This window comes from Galeopterus variegatus, unplaced genomic scaffold (genome assembly GCF_000696425.1).
Source record: "Galeopterus variegatus unplaced genomic scaffold, G_variegatus-3.0.2 Scaffold9712, whole genome shotgun sequence".
NCBI lineage: Eukaryota > Metazoa > Chordata > Mammalia > Dermoptera > Cynocephalidae > Galeopterus > Galeopterus variegatus.
In genome coordinates, this window is record NW_007735823.1 from 9012 (window position 1) to 31534 (window position 22523).

The following is a 22523-nucleotide window of genomic DNA, read 5'->3' on the forward strand; positions in this document are numbered from 1 at the left end:
TTAGGTCTGAGAAGGAGATGTAACAGAGAATTGACAACAAAGGGGAAGTTTTAAATATTGAGTACAGAGGATTAGTAATACACAAACATGTATTTTCTAATTAGGTCCTAAGCCAGCATTAAATTAGTGATGCTTTTATAATCTCTAGGTGACCTGTGGCACATCTAATATTATGTAATCAATGTCATTAAAATAAACTAAACCCTCTCAACACATGTACTTTACAAAAACATTAATCTCTCTTCATAATATCAGCTTCACACAGTTTTTTGAGCTTAAGTTAAAATTACTCTTAGGTCAGTAAAAAAATCAATGCATTCATAGACCGATATTAATATTTGCATCTATTGAAATTAATTTGGAGAGTTAATGGTTACACACACATAAATTATGAATAAGCTAGTCTATATAAGATAATTGTTGCAAGACATTAAAGAAAGCCTAAACAAATGTAAAGATATTCCGTGTCATAGATAGAAACACTAATATTATTATGATGGCATTACTGAAGTAAAGTGACCAAGATGATAGATTGGAAAGTTTAGGAATAGTTCCCTCCACCAAAATAGCCATTAATTATGCCATTATTATAGCACAATCTGTCTAAAAATACCATTTTGGGCATTTGGAATCTAGTCAAACACTTGAAGCTTCAGTGGAGTGATAATGCTTGGTAAAGAATGTGTCTGGTAAATTTTAGAAAATTTGGCATCTCACATGCAGGGGAGCTTCAAAAGTTTGTGGAAAAAATAGAATTAAAAGATAATAGAATCTTTCCAAAAACTTTTGAACACCCCTCATAGAGGCTAGCATTCCTCATACCCCAGAACCATGGCAGGTAGTTTTGGATACAGTGCAGTATGTTGCAGTGCAACTTGCTGGTCCCAGCAAGTTGAGCAGTTGGGACCTTTTCCTTCAAAAACTAGGGTTTTGGAGTTCTGGTCAAGATGGTGTAATAGACAGTCCTCAGCATCACTCTCTCCCATAAATCAACCAATTTACAACTATAAAAGTGTAACATCAGCCAAGCTGGGGCCAGAGGAGCTCAGGGGAAAAGGAAGAGAGACCTATGGAGCTCATGAAGATGGGAGAAACAACAATGAGAGAAAGTGAAAACTGCTCTGAGTGTTTCATGCCATGTTCACTTTAAGGCTTGAGCTGCTGGGCACATGGAGCAGGAGCTAGCAGAAGCTGCAACTGTGCCCTTCAGATGGAGTTACTTGGAGGCAGCAGGGGAGAAGAGGGCCTTGGTGGCCCCCAGGACAGCAAGACCACTAATAAGGTTGCCATGGACCCTCGCAGGAGTGAGGAACCAGAACAGCTGAAAAAGGGGAGCCATTCAGAGTCATTGCAAGAGAGCAGTGCTGGCCCCATCCCATGGGAAGTGTTTGGAGCATGGGCAGTGGGAGAGACAGGCCCACTGGGAGACCACTGTGACACAGCAAGGACAGTTGATCCACCACCCAATCAGCACAGGACCACTCACAGAAGATTGGTCAGGAATGCAGAATTGCATGGAGTGCAGTTTGATAAAAAAACTCAGGCCCAGTTCAGAGTTTCTACACAACCCAGGTGCACCCAGTTTCTGGAAAGCCAGAAGTAACTATAAGGTCAACCATTAAACTCTGAGCTGCACAAAAAGCCTTCCCTAGGGAAACAGCAGCAAAGCAGCAATTTAGCTCAACCACACAGCTCAAGTACTAGTCACCATAGGAAGTTCCCCTATTTTAGAAGTAAGCAAAGGACAAAAAATTTGTTACAGCCCAGGCATACCACCAGCTCCTTGGGACCTGCCAGGGGACATGAGGCTTGGAATCGGGGACCAGACCCCTGCCCACAACCACTCACACCACCAGCGCCTCAAGGTCTTCCCAGGGAAAACAAGGCTTGGAGCTGGGGACCAGACTCCACTCCCACATCAAGGCATACTGCCGGCACCACAGGGCCCCACCTGGGGGCCTCAATCATGGAGATGGGGACCTGCCTCCCCTCCCACAACCATGCACACTGCATGAGCCACTTGGGGCTTGCCTGTGGACCTGAGGCATAGAACCAGGGACCAGAAACCCCTCCCACAAACAAGCACATTGCACCAGTGCCTTGGGGCCAACCCATGGACTCAAGTCATGGAGAAGGGGACTGGACCCCAACTCTCACAACCAGATACACTACACTAGCACCTCAGGGCCTGCTTGGTTACCGGAGACATGGAGTGGGGACAGGATGCCCCTCCCACAACCAGGCACACTGTGCCAGAACCTCAGGGGGTACCTGGTGACCTGAGACATGGAGCCAGGGACCAGACTTCCCTCCCACAAACAGGCACTGCACCAGTACCTCAGGGCCTGCCCAGGGACCCGAGGCATGGAGAAGTGGACTGGAACCCCTCCCACAACCAGACACACCATGCCAGTGCCTTGGGGCCTGCCCAAGGCTTGGAGAAGGGGCCCAACCCCCCCTCCCACAACCTGGCACACTGCTCCAGCACAAAGGAGCATGCCCAAAACATCACCTCTATGAGGGTGGCCCACCACAGACACCACTATAACCATGGCTGCTGCAAAAGCAGCTAGATGCCACAGCCACCACACAGATGGTCCACCAGCCACTGGAGAGCATTGATGCAAGCAGGGTCCCCAGCAGAGATAAAGAAAAAAAGAGGACGTCTCTCCACAAATCCCATTTCAGAGTGACAGAAGAAGCATCCACTCTATGACAATATTGGGGGACCTAATCACACCTCTCAGCATTAGACATATCATCTAGGCAACAAATCAACAGAGTAACCATTATACTTTCAGAAGGAGAGAAGAAATGTAGGGCAATTAGACAGGAAGTGGGGGATGGGAAGTTATTGGACTAGAGTCATAAAGAATAATTATGATTTGTAACAATATGTATGCTAGTAATATTGATTTGATCAACATATCTCAATGTTGAACCACAAATATTTGTATAATCAATTTTGATTTAGTGAATATTAAAAAAAAAAAGAAAAACTAGTGATTTGACTTTTGATGGCTTGTGAGATGGCACAAAGACCGGCTATTCTTTCAATTCCCATAGGCTCTAACAACTTCCTCAGTCACAATGGATGAGGTGATTTCAAAACGCAGAATGACTTTTTTCTTTTTTTTAAAAAATTCGTTATAGGGACTTAAGGAAATCTTTGTAAAGGCACCAACTGACTGCAGAGATAACAGAACAGAGATTCAAGTAGTCACACATGACAAGAAATAAAGTCTATGTGAAATGAATTTGGAAAAGTAACTAATAAATGGATGACTGCAGCCTGCATCAAGTAATAAAACAATTGCAGGAATAGGGGAATATCTAATACTAAATATTAGATGTTCATGTCTCAAGGAAATATTACACAGCATATAAAGAAACAAGTAAAGGTACTTATTAACAGATAAAAATAGAATTTGAAAGAAATCATCAATGATGAAGCCCCAAAATTGGAATTATTAGATAAAATCTTCATGTTAAATGTCTTAAATATCTTCAGAGAGCTGAAGAAAACCCAGCACAAAAAAACTAAAGAAAATAAGGATAGCAAAAAGTCAGGAATATCGATAATAAGAAAAAGATTTTTAAAAACAACAAAATGAAAATTCTGGAGCTAAAAATACAATAGGAGATAGAAAAAAAATCAACAGAGTTCAACAGCAGACTTGAAAAAGGAAAAAAACGAAACCAGCAAGCATAAAGACATGACCACAGAAATTATCCAGTCTGAGTAGCAGAAAGAAAATGACATAAGGAAAAATAAACAGTGTGGAAAGAACCTATGGAATTTCATCGTGTAATAGTAACAGTAGAGATAAAAAGGAGGGAGGGGGTAGAAAAATATTTGGAGAGATAACAGCTGAAATTTTTCCAAATCTGATTTTAAAAAAGCAAAACATAAATATACACTTCCAGGAAGCTCAATAACCTCCCAAAATGATAAAACCAAAAAGACTCACACCAAGGCATATTTTCACCAAACCATCAAAAGCCAAAAACAAAGAGAATGTTAAAAAGTATCAAGGGAGGAATGAATCATCACATACAAGGGATCCTCAATATGAGTAAAAGCTAATTTTTCTTCAGAAGCTAGGGAGACCAGAAATCAGTGAAATGCTGTATTTAAAGTGCTCACATTAACTGTCCCACCCATGTAGGAAACTGTTGTGAATCTCACACATCTGGGCCACTAAGATGGGATCACCAGCTTCATCCCATAGAGAATTCTGAAGGGGCTCAGTCTTAGCTCCAGCCACTCTTGCTACAGGCAAGGAACTGTCCCACACATGCAAAAAAACTGCTGGGAAACATGCACATCTAGGCCACTGTGGCAGGCTCACCAGCTTCATGTTCAAATGAACTCGGAGGGAACCCAGTCTCAGGTCCAGCCCCTCTTGCTGCAGTCAGGAAATTATCCTACCAATGCAGAATATTGCTGGGAAATGCTCTCCCATATGGGCCAAAGGGACAGGATTCTCAACTTGGTTTCCTGGCCAGTTTTCCACACAGCTCATGTAACTTCCTTGGAATTACCTCAGGTGCATCTGGGACAGGATGCCACACCGAATTCAGAGCCTTTGAAAGACTCATGGCAAACCTGGCTTTAGGGCACTCTGCAGAACTGAACCAGGTGCAGTAGTCAGGGGCTCTAAAAACAGCAAGTTTGCTTAGATTTCTGAACAGGCCCACTGAAGAAGGAATGAGCACAAACAAAGTCAGGCAGAATAGACTGAAATAAATGCCTATCTCTTCAATGCACAGACACAGACATATGTACACAAGCATCAACAACAATCAGAGGATTATGACTTCACCAAATGGACAAAACAAGTTGCCAGTGACAGACCCTAAAGAGATGAAGTTGTGAGATTTGTCAATCAAGGGATTCAAAAGAGCTGTGTTAAGAAAACTCAATGAATTGAAAAAAACACAGTGAAGCAATTCAGAAATTTATCGGAGAAATGTAAAAGAGAGACTGAAATAACAAAAAACAAACAAACAAACGAACAAAAAAACCAAACAAATTCTGGAGCTAAAATTACATATAATGAAATAAAAATGTAATAGAGAACATAAGCAACAGTATTGATCAAGCAGAAGAATGAATCAGTGAGTTCAAAGACAGGCTATTTGAAAGTGCACAATCAGAGAAGAAAAAAAGAATTTAAAAAAATGAAGAAAACATCAGAGACTACGGGATAGCATCAAAACAGCAAGTTATCGGTTCATTAGGGCTCATGGGGGAGTGGAGAAAGAGAAAGGGGTAAAAGGCTATTCAAAGAAATAATAGGAGAAAACTTGAAAAACCTGGAAAAATATATAAATATCCTGGTACAGGAATGTCAACATTCACCAATAAGATTCAACCAAAATAAAACTACCCCAAGACATACTGTAATTAAATTCTTACAGGTCAAAAGCAAAGAGGCCTCTGAAAACAGCAAGAGAAAATAAGCAAATAATACATAAGGCAATTCCAACATGCCTGGCAGCAGTCTTCTCAGCAGAAACTTTGCAGCTCAGGATTGAGTTGGATGATAAACTCAGAGTGCTACAATGAAAAAACCTGCTATTCAAGAATGCTGTACCCAACAAAGCTAACTCTTGGAATTAAAGAAGATATACAGTTAGCCAGACAAACAAAAGCTAAGTGAATTTATCACCCCAGAATTGCCCTACGACAATTGCTGAAGGGTGCTTTTCAAACTGAAAGAAAAGAATGTCAATGTGTAACAAGAGAACCTCTTAAAGTGTAAAATACACTGGTAAAGGTAAGTATGCAGACAAATTCAGAATACTCTAGTACTAAGATTATGGTGTTTAAACCAATTATATTTTATTGTAAAGACTAAAAAAGATTAAACTATTAATAATAATAATAACTAAAATAATTGTTAAGACATAGAGAACACAAAAATGTATAAATCGCGACATCAAAAATTTTAAATGTGGAGGAGAGTGAAGTTAAAATGTATAGATAATTTTGTTTCTTTTTTTCTTTGCTATCAAAATTAAGTTGTTAACAGTTTAAATCATTTGTTATAACTATGGAATGTTTTTGTATCTTGGTAACCACAAAACAGAAACCTATAATGCATACACTAAAAATAAAAACATAAAATGATTCAAACATACTACTAGAGAATATCACTTAACTAAAAAAAAAGACAAAGACCATTATACTATAATGATAAAAGGGCCAATTCAGAAGGAGAATATAACAAATAGAAATATGTATGCACCCAGAGGAAACTCCAAACTGTTTTCCACAAGGACTGTGCCAATTCCCACCAACAATATGAGAGTTCTTATTTCTCCACGTCCTTGACATAATTTGTTAATTTTTGCCTTGTTGAAAACAGTCATTGTAGCTGGAACAAGATGCTATCTCTTGGTGGTTTTAATTTGCATTTCCCTGATGATTAGTGATGCTGAGCATTTTTCATGTGATTGTTGGCAATTTGTATGTCTACTTTTGAGAAATGTCTATTCAGGTCCTTTGCCCTTTTTTTGATTGGGTTCTTTGTTTTTTGTTTTGTTTTTGCTGTTGCATTGTTTGAGTTCCTTATATATTCTGGATATTAGCACCTTATGTGATGTGTAGTTTGCAAACACTTTTGCTCATTCTGTAGGTTGACTCCTCACTTTGTTGATAGTACCCCATGCTTTGCAGAAGCTTTTTTATTTGATGTAGTCCCATTTGACTATTTTTGCTTTTGTTTCATGTGCCTTTGTAGTCTTGCAAAAAAAAGCCAGTGCCCACTCCCATTTTGTGTACTGTCTCCTCTATGTCTTTTCCTAGTAGTTTCATAATTTCAGATATTAAATTTATATATTTGATCCATTTTGAGGTTATTTTGTGCATGTATGGTGAGATACAGGAGTCCCATTTTAATCTTCTACATGTGAACATCCAATTTTCAAGCACCATTTATTGAATAGGCTATTCTTTCCCCAGTGTGTATTTTAGGCACCTCTGTCCAAAACCTGTTGGCTGCAAATGTTTGGGTTTATTTCTGGCCTCTCTATGCTGTTCCATTGGTCAATATGTCTGCTTTTATGCCAGTATCATGCTGTTTGAGTTCCTATAGATTTAAAGTCAGGGGCCGAGCCCGTGTGCACTCGGGAGAGTGCGGCGCTGGAAGTGCAGTGATGCTCCCGCCGCAGGTTTGGATCCTATATAGGAATGGCCGGTGCACTCACTGGCTGAGCGCGGTGTGGGCAACACCACACCAAGGGTTGCGATCCCCTTACCAGTCATGAAAAAGACACACACACACACACACAAAAAAAGTCAGGAAGTGTGATACGTCTAACTTTGTTCTTTTTGTTCAAGATTTGGTTAGCTCTATGGGGTGTCTTGTGGTTCCATACAAACTTGAAGATCATTTTTTATATTTCTGTGAAAAATGTCATTGGTATTTTGATAGGGATTGTGTTGAAGATGTTAATTCTTCCAACCCATTAACATGATATATCTTTCCATTTTTTTGTGTCCTCTTCAGTTTATTTTTCCAGTATTTTATAGTTTCCCATGTAGAGGTCTTTCACTCCTTAGTTAAATTTACTCACTACCAGGTATATACACAAAGAAAATGAAATCAATAAACCAAAAAGACACCTACACTCCTGTGTTCATCACAACACTATTCACAATAGCCAGGAGAGAGAATCAACCTCAACATCCATTGACAGATGACTGAGTTTAAAAAAAAATTGTGGTATATACACACAATGGAATACTGTTCAGTTATAAAAGCATGAAATCCTATCATTTGCAGCAACATTAATAGAACTGGAAACCATCAAGTTGGGTGAAATAAATAAAGCACAGAAAGACAAATACAAAATGATATCACTCAAAAAGTGATTCTCATTGAAATAGAGAATATAATAATGGTTACTGGATGTGGGGGCAGAGGGAGAAGAAGCACTGACTAATAGGTACAAAACTAGGTTAAATACCATATATGAATCATTGTGCAGTATATTCTTGTATTGAAACAACACACAGTACACCAAACATGTACAAGTAAATGTTAAAATAAAGAGAAGGAATATATATGCACCCAACATTAGAGCAGCTAAGTATATATAGCAAATATTAATAAAACTAAAAATATAGAGAGACTGCAGTGCAATAATAGTAGGGGACTTTAACACCCCACTTCCAGCAATGGACAGATTACCCAGACAAGAAATCAACTAGGAAAGATCAGAGATAAAATATATTCTATACCTAATGGACCTAGCAGACATTTATAGACCATCCATGCAATAGCTTCAGAATACACATTTTTCTGGACAGCATTTGGATCATTCTTCAGGATATATCATGTGCTGGAAAAAAAGTCAAATTGTCCCTGTCAGCAGAGGAAATGATCAGATATACAGTAAGCTTAAAGGCTTCACCAAAAAACTATTAGAACTAATAAACAAATTTAGAAATGTTGCAAAATATATTTTTTTTCCTTTTTGTCTTTTTTCGTGACCGGTAATGGGATCGCAACCCTCGGTGTTGCGCCCGTACCACAACCGGCAATGGGATTACAACCCTCGGTGTCGTTCCCGCACCGCGCTCAACCAGTGAGCGGACCGGTCTCTATATGGGATCCGAACCCTCGGCGGGAGCACCGCCGCACTCCCAAGTGCCGCACTCTACCGAGTGCGCCACTGGGCCGGCCCCCAAAATATTTTTTAAGTGTTGCTTTTTTTTCATTGAAACATAATTTATTATACATATTCATGGGGTAAAGAGTTGACTATAAGTATTTGTGATCAATATATGATGATCAAATCAGTACAATTAACAAATTCTTCACTGCAAAATGTAATCATTATTTGTGTCCCTTAACCAAACTATATACCATTGGCAAACTATCTGAGAAAAAAATCAAGAAAACAATCCTATTAACAAAAGCTACACAAATAAATAAATAAAATACCTAATGTTAGGTAAAAGATCTCTGTAAGGAAAATGATAAAACAGTGATGAAAAACATTGAAGAGGACACAAAAAAATGGAGACACATTCCATGTTCATTGTTTGGAAGAATTAATATTGTTAAAATGACCATACTACCCCCAAAAACCTAAAGACTTACTGCAATTCCTATTAAAATGCCAATGACATTTTACACAAAAATAGAAAAAAAAAATTTAAATTTCAAATGATACCACAAAAGATCCTGAATAGCCAAGGCAATGCTGAACAAAATGAAGAAAGCTGAAGACATCATACTACCTAACTTCAAAATAGAAGGATCTTCAAAAGTTCATGGAAAGATGTGTATTATCTTTTAATTACATTTTTCTGCACACTTTTTGAAGTATCTTCATATACTACAAAGCTATAACAATCAGAACATCTAGGACCTGGCATGAAAACAGATACAAGACCAATGGAATAGAATAGAAAACCCCCAAATAGATCAATTTATTTACATCCAACTGGTTATTGACAACAATAACAAAAACACACAGGGGAAAAGGACAGTCTCTTTAAGAACTTGTGCTGGAAAAATTAGATAACTGCATGCAGAGGAATGAAATTAGACCCTTATCTCTCATTGTATACAAAAATCAACTCAAAATATATTAAAGACTTAAATGGAAGAACTGAAACTATGAAACTACTAGAAGAAAACATAAGTGAAAAGCTTTATGATATTTGTCTGGGCAAGGATTTTTTTTAGATAAGACTTCAAAGGGACAGCCAAAAAGCCACCAAAAGTAGACAAATGAGGTTATATCAAACTAAAAAGTTCTGCACAGAAAAAAAAAATCAGCAAAGCAAAGAAACAATACACAGACTTGGTGAAAATATTTGCAAGCTATGCATCTGACAAGGAGTTAATATCCAGAATATATGAGAAACTCAGTAGCAAAAAGAAAAAAAAATTGCAATTGAAAATGGGCAAAAGTCCTGAATAGATACTTCTCAAAAGAAGATATGCAAATGGCTAATAGGTATATAAAAAAAGTTCAATGTCACTAAGCACTATGGAGATGGAAATCAAAACCATAATGAAATATCACCTCACTTGAGTTAGAATAGCTATTATTAAAAAGACAAAAAATAACAAGTGCTGGCTAGGATCTGCAGAAAAGAAAACTCTTTCACACTGTTGGTGGGATGATAAACCAACAAAGCCATTATGGGAAACTGTATGAAAGTACCTCAAAAATAAAATAGAACTACCATATGATCCAACAATTCCACTGCTGAGTGTACGTCTAAATGAAATGAAATCAACATGACAAAGAGATATCTGTACTCCCATGTTTATTGCAGCACTGTTCCCAATAGTAAAGATATGGAAACAGCTAGAGAGCCTGTCACTGGATGAATGTGTAAAGAAAATGTGGTGTGTATGTGTGTGTGTGTGTGTGTGTGTGTGTGTATATATGTGTGTGTGTATATATATATATATATATATATATATATATATATAGTAATGGAATATGATTCAGCCATAAAATATAATAAAATTCTGTCACTTTCAACAACATAGATAAACTTACAGGACATTATGTCAAGTGAAAATATCCAAATACAGGAGGATGAATACCAGAGAATATAAATACAATAAAATAGTAAAGTAGACAAAATATTTGTTCTTTGAAAAGGTCAATAAAATTGACAAACCATAAGGTACACTGACTAAATAAAAAGAAAGAGAAAAGACATAAATAACTAAAATCAGAAATGAAAGCAGCGGTATTACAGCTGATTTTACAGAAGTAAAAATCATTATAAGAGAACACTATGAATAATTATACATCAACAAATTAGGTATCTAGATAAATAAAAAATTTCATAAATATATATAAATTATTAAACTGACTCAGGTGAAATAAAAATGTGAACACACCTACAACAAACAAAGATATTCAATTAGTAATCAAAATGTTCAAAAAAGAAAGATCCAGAACAAGATGATGTCACTGGTGATTTCTTCCAAAACAATTAAAAAGAATTAAAACCAATCTTACTAATTTACAGCCCCATCAACAGTGTAGAAGAGTTTTCTTTTCTCCACTTTCTCACCAGCATTTGCTATTCTGTCATTTTGATAACAGCCAGTCTAGCTGGGGTGAGATGCGATCTCAATGTGGTATTTCCCTGATGACTAATGATGTTGAGCATATTTTTCCCCTGTCCCTCAATGCAAATCATTTAAGGTCTATTTTAATCCGCAGGACCTGCCGGAAGCCCACCTAGGTTATAGCATTTTTTTTTTCATTTTCCCTTACAGTGTATATGGTCCATCTTTTATTATGGCAGGACATTTTGTATTTTTTAACTTGTTTGTAATCATTTTCATTTCACCTACAGTGTGCATTCTGTTTCTCCTAAAGTTGATAATTTTTTTCTTAATAACAGGGTCAAAGTATTGCAATTATTTAACAATTTGACTTTATATTTTCCATGATGCTTTGTGCAGGTTCATGCACACAATAGGTACTTAAAATGCTTGTCAAATATTACTGACCTGACCATTTAAACATCCACAGTAAATACAGAACTATTCAATGAGCCATGAAATGCACAAACAATTGAATGACTGAGTTGGTGTTGACATTTTACCTGCTCCATTTTGATCAGGAAATAATCAACAAAGTCCCGAGGATTGTGAATATCTAGTGATTCTTGGTGTTCTTTTACTTTCTCCGAAATATAATTTTTCACATACGCCGTATTTTTAAAGAATTTTTTCATAATCCCCGGTAAATAATTAATGAGAAAAGGGAAATTACTGCAGATCTAAAAGAGAAAATGATAATTCATTAAATAAAAAATATTTAATAAATACCTTCCTACACACACACACTCTCACAAACACATATATAGTGTATCAAACTCTGGTTAGAAATCATATCTATAAATATGAATAGAATAAGGCATCCATCTAGAAGGGGAAATTTTCATTGTACATATATAGTCATTCTCTAGGCTAATAGAAAAACCTGAGGGAGAAAATTATGACCAGAGGATCAAAGACGATAATCATTTCCTAGACTCGGACATCATTTTTATAGTATAAAAGCATCTTTATAAGAATTCTCTCACTTTATACATTAATTCTTTCCTACAACCTTGAAATATAAAATGGCATGTGTTACTATGATTTACTTTTTTTTGTTGATGACAACAGAGGTTAGGGGAGTTTGGGCTACCTGAATTAGAGCACAAAACTAGTCCCCACATTTTTAATTTCTATCAAGCAGCCTCAGAAATGAAATTAGTATTTGAGAATTGGAAGGGTGTAGAAGATAACTTGAAAACCAACTGTGCTCCAGAGCAGTCATGTGACTTCTCCAAGATCACATTATTATTATTGATATAGCAGAGTGAAGAACATGCCAATCCAGCACAAGGCAAAATTGAAATGTTTCTTTATGGTTCATGCACATAAAGCCAACCATTTTGTCATTCCTAACCCACTAACCTTGTCAGCTAGGATCTTAGATGAAGCATAAAACACCCCTACCCTACTCAGTGTTTACTGGAAGCTTCTATGTTCTCCAATATTCTCCTTCCTTGAAGGAGATATTCTCTTCCTAAATCAGGATATTTCTGCCAAGTAGTACGACTAAGAGGTCACTAAGTGTTCATTGAAGTGTCAGTCTTGTGCGTAATGGAGGCCTTCAAAAAGGGCCTTGATGTCCATTGAATGACATGGGCTTCCTAGGAAAGTTAACAAAGTGGTTTGTGGAAATGGCTTCAATGTTTAGTAGAAAAACCACCAGTCAGGGAGCTAACTTGCTTGAAAGCCAGCCCCGTATTTGGGCATTATTTTCCTGTGTGTAAAATAAAGGGTTCAGCCATTTTTGGCAGGTGGGTATTCCATGATGCTCTGGGCAGGACCATGGTTGCTATAGCAGGTTTTTCACAGTGGTTTTCATAAGTGTATGTAGAAGTTTGGACTTGTCAGGAAAAAGAGCATAAGTGCCAAAGGAGAGGATCTTGGACTTACTTGCATCCATGGAGAGCTCAGATAGTTGTTGTTTTCACTGTTTTTTTCCATCAAGTTTAGAAAATTCTGATCTTTATAATCAAAACGATTCTGGAACATAATGGAGCAGATCACATTGCAGGTAGCACAGCACAAGAAAAAAGTGGGATCACAGGGTGAGGCTAAAAATTGAAAACAATTTTAAAATATCATTAAAATACACATGTAAAATACTTTGTTTCTGTTAACAGGTGCTATTGGTCAAAAGCGTCCCCAAGGATTAGTGTACTGGAAATTTGATCTCTGTTGTAAGAGTGTTAAGAGGGTGGGAAACCCTATTATGGTAATTGAGAGGTGGAGCTTTTAAGAAGTGATGAGATTGTGAGGATGATACTCTCAAGTATGGATTAATCCATTGATGGTTTAATGGGTGTGGTTATGATGGCCTTATAAGGAGAGCAAGTGAGTAGGTCAGCTCTCTCTTGATTCAGGCCATTTGCCGGATGTGTTCCCTGCACTTCCCAGCATCTGTAACTGTAAGAAATAAATTTTATTTCTTTATAAATTATCCAGTTTCATTTATGCTGTCATAAGCAACATAAATGGATTAATACAACAGGTAAAGATAATTTAGAAATTTTATTAAACATCTTACTTACAAATTCCATTAATTGCAAAACCAAAGCAAAAACAAACAAACAAACAATCCAAAAAGAACCATTCAGCACACATAAAATCAACACATCACTCTTACCTTACACATGAGTTGGCCATTACAACCTAGCTAGTGAAATCATGATATTTTATTTTATTTTTTTTCCTTTTTGTCTTTTTTACTGACCGGCAACGGGATCGCAACCCTCGGTGTTGCGCCCGCACCACACTCAGCCAGTGAGTGGGAACCGGTCTCCACATGGGATCCGAACCCTCAGCGGGAGGGCGCACTATCCAGTGCGCCACTGGGCCAGCCCTAAATCATGATATTTTAAATACTCAATTCACATCCACTTCCTTTTTTTTTACACTTGTGCAACACAAGGTGTCTCTTATTTTGGAAAGAATAAAAGATATTTTTAAAAAACCTAATAATTCAAATTTTAAAAGCAGAATCACATCTGTGTGCAAAGCCTATAGAATATAAAGCACTGAAAGAGATAAAAAAAAGAAAAGAAAGGGACCTGGAAGCTTTTTATATATAATGAATGTGAAAGAATTGTGTGTTAAACCACGAGAGATGAACTAAAGAGAGAGAGAGACTATAGCTGAATTCATGTATTTGAAGATACAAACGTGAAAAGCAGAATGCATCCATGTTATATCAGAAGAAAAACGGATATAAATGAACAATAAGTATAATATGGATTCGTTTGTCTAAAAAAATAAAATGACAAATTTTCATTTCAAATATGAATCCCGGATAAGGCAAATAAAAAAAGTAAAATAAAATAGAGCCTCTATATTTTTCATTTCAATGGTTTTTTGTTTGTTTGTTTTAAATAAACTACCTTCTTTAGTAGGTAATATCCATCACCTTCAATCATTCTCCAAATTTAATCTATTAAGAAAACACCTCTTTTTTGTGAATTCTGGGATATTGTTCTGTACAGCCATCAACAGAATAGAATAGTATTTATTAATAAATTATAAAATTTGACTATCAGGCCAAATCTGTCCTGTGACAGGTAAAGAAATTAAATTACAGAAAAAGATTTCTTTTTTCTGTTGAGAGATTTATAAACTAAAGATGTTGTAATAAATGGTCAGTAAACCTCATGTGTAATGCCCTCCCAAATTTACAACTATGGACCCTAAATAAGTGACTTGAATCCAAAGTCTTCTGAATAAATGGCAAGGCTTTGAACAATAGGAAAACTGTTGAATTAGCTGTTTTAATGCCAGGCTTATTTAAACATTACAGAGCTCTAAGCTTTGAGAAAAAGTTTTATTTCAGCTAGGAAGGTGGAGAGTAATTGGGGATGTTTTGGGGCCCGTGTGTATTGTGTATACATGTGTGAGTCATTCACAGGAAAATCTGATTTTTCAGTCTTTCCTTTAAATTCATTTGGAAGAGAGATTCTACAAATAAGGGAATTTGAAATCCAAGCTGATAATCAGATTCACTGTGACAAGCACCTCATAGTTTAGTAGAATCAACAGTGGGAGGAAAAGAATTACCATAAATTATTACCACAAATCTGCTAACACATACTTTCAATAGACAGACAAAGATGGGCTCTCTGTAGCTACATAAAGACACTCTTAAAAACTACTAAACAGAACAAAACAGCGATAGTGGGATGAGGGGTTAAACACCCATTCCCAAGCTTACAACATATATGTGTGTGTTACTAACTGTCATGAGGCTTCTCTCTCCTGTAATCAAGCAGAAACCAGCTACTGGAAGATATTGTCAAGTCAATTGCAGCTGGAAAATTTCTACTCTGGCCTTAAATAGTCCACCTGGTTCCTGTCAATGAACCTCCCCTCATTCATGTGTCCCCACTACAGTTCCAATTGTACAGAGAATTGGCCTTAAAGGTATTTCTCTCCTTATAAGAGCTGAAAGTCCAGACTGACTATGGCCAGATCAAAGAGACTGGGCATTAGGGTCTTCCATACCCTATAGTAACCTCTTGATGTTAGAGATGAATTCCACCTCATTTTAATACTAAATCTCCTCCATAAAGTAAGCATGGGACATATGTTACATATATGTTTACTCACTGCACAAGTGCATAACTTCCCTCATAAATATTCATAGAATTCCTCCAACCCACTGAATATGTATGTAAAGCTGACCCTGCAAGGCATAAAAAAACAGTTCTTCCCTCCCTTCTTAGAGATCTAAAGATGACCCTGCAAGGCATAAAAAAACAGTTCTTCCCTCCCTTCTTAGAGATCACATTTTCAGTTTTCCCTGGAATGCATCTTCCCCAATCTGCCGATTGTTTCTCTTCTGTAATGATTGTTTCTCTTCTTTAAAATAAGTCTCCATTTTTTTTCTTTAGCCGATTACACGGTTCTTCTGTTAACGAATTCAACAATCAGAAGGAAAATGATATGTGAAACGAATACAGAAAAAAGTTATACTTAGGGAAGAAAGAGTTAAAGAGGTTATTAATGATAGTTTAATTCTAGTTAAACAAATCATTTTATAAACTGATATTTGTGTATTTTATAGAATCATAGAATCATGCTATAGCATAGATGTACTCAAAATATATAAATCAGTAAAGGAAGTAGTGCTTAATGAGAAATAACTATTGCAGACATCTTTTAAATAAGGTGCATTTAAAATAATAAGTGATAAGAATTGTATCGAGATATACCTAAGCAATTAAATTTCCACATAGCTTAATTATTGGCTGAAACTATAGGCCTGGAAAAAACATCAGACATGTCAGTGAGGTTGGTGGGACAAATACAGTCCAATTAAGTGAAAGCATATGCCACTTGGTTCATGCTCCAAAGGAAGGTCATTATATAATGATTAAAGGATCTATCCAGCAAGAGGCTATAACGATCATAAATATGTACGCACCCAACACCAGAGCACCTAGATATATAAGGCAAACACTCATAGACTGAAACAGAGATATATACCCGAATAAAATAATAGGTGAGGATGTCAATACCTCTCTTTCAACATTGGACAGATTATCTAAGCAACAAATCAACAGAGAAACACAGGATTTAAACCACACTTTAGAATAATTGGACACGACAAACGTCTATAGAACATTTCATGCAACAATTCCAGAATATACATTCTTCCCATCAGCACATAGAACACTTTCCAGGATAGACCACATGTTTGGCCACAAATCAAACCTCAACTAAGTTTAAAAAGTTGAAATCATTTCAAGTATCCTTTCAGATCAGAACAGATAAAAACCAGAAATCAATAACAAGCAAAACTTCACAAAATATACAAATATATAGAAAATAAACAACATGCTCCTGAATGAGTGATGGGTCAAAGAATGAATTAAATGGGAAATCCAGAAATTTCTAGAAACTAATGAAAATAAAGATACATCATACCAAAACCCATGGGATACTGCAACAGCAGTACTGAGAGGGATGATTATTGCAATAAATTCTTACATGAAAAGAATAGAAAGATTCCATATAAAGAACCTTGCATTACCTCAAAAAACAAGAAAAATCTAACTCCAAAATTAGTAAATTGAAAGAAATATTTATAATCAGAGGAGAACTAAATGAAACAGGAACCCCCCCCCCAAAAAAAATGAAACAAAAGATCAATGATACAAACGATCAACTGGGTTTGTTGAAAAGATAAACAAAATTGACCAAGCATTAGCTAATCTAACTGAAAAAAGAAGAGAGAAGATCAAAATAATAAAAATCAGTAATGAAAAAGGAGGTATTACGACCAATAACAGAAATAAAAGGAATAATTAGAAACTATTAGGAACAACTTTATGCCAACAAACTTGAAAATCTGGAGGAAATGGATAAATTTCTGGACACATACAAACTACCAAGACTGAACGAAGAAGACAGAAAATCTCAATAGGCCAATAATGAGCCACAAGATAGAAGCACTAATCACCAGTCTCCCAACAAAGAAAAGCCCACGACCAGATGGCTTCACTGCTCAATTCTACCACATAATTAAAGAAGAATTAATACCAATCCTTTTAAAACTGTTCCAAATAGTTGAAATAAAGCTCATTCTCGCAAACTCATTCTATAAAGCCAGCATCACCCTGGTACCAAAACCAGATAAACATATAAGAGAAAAAAAGAAAAGAAAAAGAAAAAGAAAACTACAGGCCAATATCCTTGATAAACACTGACACAAAAATTCTCAAAAAAATATTAGCAAACAGAATAAAGCAGGACATCCAAAAGATTATGCATTATGATCAATCCCTGGGATTCAACATATTTGTCTCAACAAATGAAAATCAATAAACATGATATACCACATCAACAAAATTAAGGAAAATAACCATATGATCATCTCAATAGATGCAAAAAATGTATCTGACAAACTTCAACATCCCCTCTTGATAAAGACTTTCAACAGATTAGGTATAGGAGAGTATCTCAACACAGTGAAAGCTGTAAATGACAAACTCACCAACAATATCATTCCGAATGGGGAAACACTGGGAGCTTTTCCTTTAAGAATAGGAACAAGATAAGGATGTCCACTCTCACCACTCCTATTTAACATAGTATTGAAAGTACTAGCCAGAGAATCCAGACAAGAGAAAAAAATAAAGGGCATTCAAATTGGAAAAGACAAAGTCAAATTGTCCCTGTTTGCAGATAACATGATCTTTCATACAGAAAAACCAGAAGACTCTACCAGAAAACTCATAGAAATGATAAACGAATTCAATAAAATTGCAGGGCATAAAACCAATATACAGTATGGAGATTTCTGAAACAGCTACAGATAGAACTACTATAAGGGGCTTCCAGTCAACATGGCAGAATAGACACTCCCCAGCGTAACTCTCTCCCCCAAATCAACCAATGTACAACTATTAAAAAGCAATGACAGCCAAGCTGGGGCTGCTAGAGCTCAGGGAAGAGGAGGAGAGACATACTGAGTTCATGAGGGCAAGAGAAGCCATGATGAGAGAAGGAAAGGATCACTCCCACCATTTTGAATCCTGGCCTCTTCAAGGCTGGAGTTGGTGAACACATGGAGAAAGAGCTGGAAAAGGCCACTGCTGTGCCCTTTGTATGAAATTTTTTTGGCTTCAGGGTAAAGGAGGTCCTTGGTGGCCCCTAGGCCAGCAAGACCACTAACAGGGTTCCCGTGGACCCACATAGGAGTGAGGCACCAATCTGAGGACAGTGAGTCATTGCAAGGGACTGGTGCATGGACCAGCCCATGGGAAGTATTCGGAGTGTGGGTGGTGGGGTAGATGGACCCACTGGGAGAACATTGGGGTCCAACAGGGACAGCTGATCTGTCACTCTATCAATGCAGGACCACTCAGTGGAGACTAGTCAGGAATACAGAACTGCAGGTGTACAATACAAACTGAAGTGCAGTTTACTGAAATGTCTCAGGTCTGCACCAGAGTTTCCACACAGCCCAGGTGCACCAGAACTCACAAGACCTGGAAGTACATATAAGGTCAACAATTAAAACCTGAGGTGCACAAAAAAACTTCCCTAGGGAATCAGCCACAAAGCAGCAATTTAGCTCAAATACGGAGTTCAAGTGCCAGTACCCATAGGAAGTTCCCCCATTTTAGAAGTAAGCAAAGGACAACAAATTAGTTCCAGTGCAGAGTTTAAGTGGTGGGAACAGCAAATAATCCAACAAAGAACTGAAAGAAAAAACCAAAATTACCTACAGACCAGACACAAAGTTTGATATTAACTAGTAAAGGTCTCACATCACCAAAGAATACTAGAAGTACCGAAAGCCCCTTGGAGTCCCAAGCCAGGGAGGGCAGGAGGGCAGGGGGTCTCAGCCATGACCCCCCTACAGCCATAACCAGCCCAGCCACTACCACCAAGCCACCACCACAAATGCCCCAGGCTCCCAAGCTGGGGCAGTGGTGGGGGGGGCAGAGAACCTCAGCCACACCCCACTGACATCTTCATCCATCTCAGCAACAACTGAGCCACTGATCCAAGCCCCCTGGTATCCCCTGGAAGCCCCCTGGTATCCCCTGCAGTAATGAGGGGGGTACCATGGGCCTCAACCATGCCCCCCTCCTTCCTCTTTCTATCATCCTATTTCCTTCCTCCTTCCTGTTTCCCCCTCTCACCAACTGCTCTGCAACAACATCTTAGAATGTAGAAAATAATAATATAAATACATAAATAACGATATTAAAGAAAAAAAAAAAAAAAGAACTACCGCATGATCCAGCCATCCCACTTCTGGGTATATGTCCAAAGGAATAGAAATTATCATGTCAAAGGGAAACCTGCACTCCCATATTCATAATAGCTCTATTTACTATAACTAAAATATGGAACCAAACTAAATGTCCAAAAGCAGACAACTGGATAAGAAAAATGTGGTGTATATACACAATCAAACACTACTCAGCCATAAAAAATAAAATGAAATTCTACCATTTGCAGCAACATGGATGAGCTTGGAAACAAATTATTATAAGTGAAATTAGACAGGTGCAGAAAGAGAAATTCTGCACATCCTCACTCATAAGTGTGTACTACGAAGGAAGGAAGGAAGGAAGGAAGGAAGGAAGGAAGGAAGGAAGGAAGGAAGGAAGGAAAGAGGGAGGAAGGGAAGAAAGACAGAAAAGAAAGTCCACAATAGTACATTGATCTTTCAGAAAAAGAGAACAAATCTGTGGTTACTAGCAGTGAGGGTGAGGGGAGGTGCCAAAGAGAGATTGGTTAGGGAGTGAAAAGAATAATGAATATATTAACAATAATGATTTGATGGATATATGTTGTACACAGGTGATGGTAGTCAACACTGTAGACCAAATGTATGTATAATTAATTATGCTTCAATAAAAATATAAATAATATAAAAAATAAATAAAATCAACATACAAAAATCAGTTGTGTTTTTAATGTGCCAAAAACAAACTAGAAGAAAAAGTTATCAAGAAAGCAAGATCATTTGCTATTGCTACCAAAAAATAAAATAAAACAAAATGCTTACAAGTAAATTTTAAAAAGGAGGTGAAAGATTTCTACAAGGAGAACAACAAATCACTGCTGAAAATAGTTAAAGAGGACACAAAAAGATGGAAGGACAATGAATTGGACAAATTAACACTATGAAAATGTCCATACTATGCAAAATTATCTACAGATTCAATGCAATCCCCATCAGAATACCAATGACTTTCTTCACAGAAACAGAAAAGACAATCCTAACATTCATATCATACAACAAAAGACCCTGAATAGCCAAAGCAACCCTGAGCAAAAGAAATAAAGCTGGAGGCATTACATCACCTGACTTCAAATTATACTACAAAGTGATTGTAACCAAAACAGCACTGTACTGTCATTAAAACAGACACATAGACCAATGGAACAGAATAGAGAATCTGGAAACCATTCCACATACTTTCAGCCAACCGATCTTTGACAAAGGCACCGAGAACGTACATTGGGGAAAGGAAAGCCTTTTCAATAAATGGTGCGGGGAAAACTGGATATCCATATGTAGAATAATGAAATTAGACCCATACTTCATGCCATATACATTAATCAACTCAAAATGAATTAAAAGCACAGATATAAGACCTGAAACTATAAAACTCCCAGAAGGAAACATAGGGAAAACTCATCAGGTCATAGGACTGGGCAAAGACTTTATGAATAAGACTCAAAAGCACAGGCAAAAAAATAAATAAATAAACAAATGATATTATATCAAACTAAAAACCTTCTGGGCAGCAAAGAATATAATCAACTGAGTGAAAAGACAACCTACAGAATAGCAGAAAATATTTGCAAACTATGCATCTGACAAGGGTTTACTATCTAGAATACACAAGGAATTCAAGCAACTTAACAGTAAAAAAAAAAATCCAATTTAGAAAAGGGGCAAAGGAGCTGAATAAATATTTCTCCAAGGAACACATACAAATGGCCTATAGGCACATGAAAAATGCTCATCATTAAGCATCAGGGAAATGCAAATCAAAAAGACAGAGAATGCCAAATGCTGGTGAGGATCCAGAGAAAAGGGGACCTTCTACACTGCTGAGGGGACTGTAAGTGAGTACAGACTTTATGGAAAACAGTATGGAGGTTTCTCAAAGAATTGTACATGGAATGCGATACAATCCAACAATCCCACTACTGGGTATACGACCAAAGGAACAGAAATCATCATGTAGAAGGGAAACCTGCACTGCCATGTTTATTGCAAATCTATTTACAATAGCCAAGGTATGGAACCAACATAAATGTCCATTGATGGATGACTGGATAAGGAAAATGTGGTATATACACACAATGAAATACTACTTTGCCATACAAAGAATGAAATTCTAACATTTGCAGCAACACAGATGGACTTGGAGAAGATAATGTTAAATGAAATTAGCTAGTCACAGAAAGAGAAATACTGCATGTCCTCACTCATAGTGGGATCTAAAAAATAAGTAAACTTTAGCTCATTTGGTTAGACTGTAGCCTCATAACCCCAAGGTCATGAGTTGAAATCCTTGTACTGGCCAGACACACAAAAATAATAAAGAATATAAAAATAATTTTAAAATAATAAAGAAAGAAAGAAACAATAAACACACTAATGGAACTATCGGAAGGAGAGAACAGAGTAGGGGAAGAAGTAGGGGGGAGAGAGGTTTAGGGAGAAATTGGTTAATGGACATAAAAAGGGGCCGGCCTGGTGGCGCACTGCGCTAGTGCGCCGCTTGGGAAGCGCGGCGGCGCTCCCGCCGAGGGTTCGGATCCCACATACAGACCGGTTCCCGCTCACTGGCTGAGCGAGGCGCGGGGGCAGCACCGAGGGTTGCGATCCCGTTGCCGGTCCCGGTCCGGTACGGGGGCGACACTGAGGGTTGCGATCCGTTGCCGGACACGGAAAAA

The 22523-nt window shown here is 37.3% G+C and overlaps 1 protein-coding gene across 1 annotated transcript in view; it reads right to left on the reverse strand.

Annotated features, from left to right (window-relative positions):
* The window catches only part of LOC103609514 (cytochrome P450 2C19-like), a gene marked incomplete at its 3' end in the record, with an annotated part of 35347 nt that overhangs the window by 8837 nt on the left and 3987 nt on the right, over positions 1-22523 (reverse strand). The window contains exons 4-5 of the mRNA XM_008593820.1: positions 12993-13153; positions 11603-11779 (exon numbers count right to left, since the gene is read on the reverse strand). Of these exons, the coding sequence (XP_008592042.1) occupies positions 11603-11779; positions 12993-13153 (338 nt within the window). The remainder of the gene's footprint in view (positions 1-11602; positions 11780-12992; positions 13154-22523) is intronic.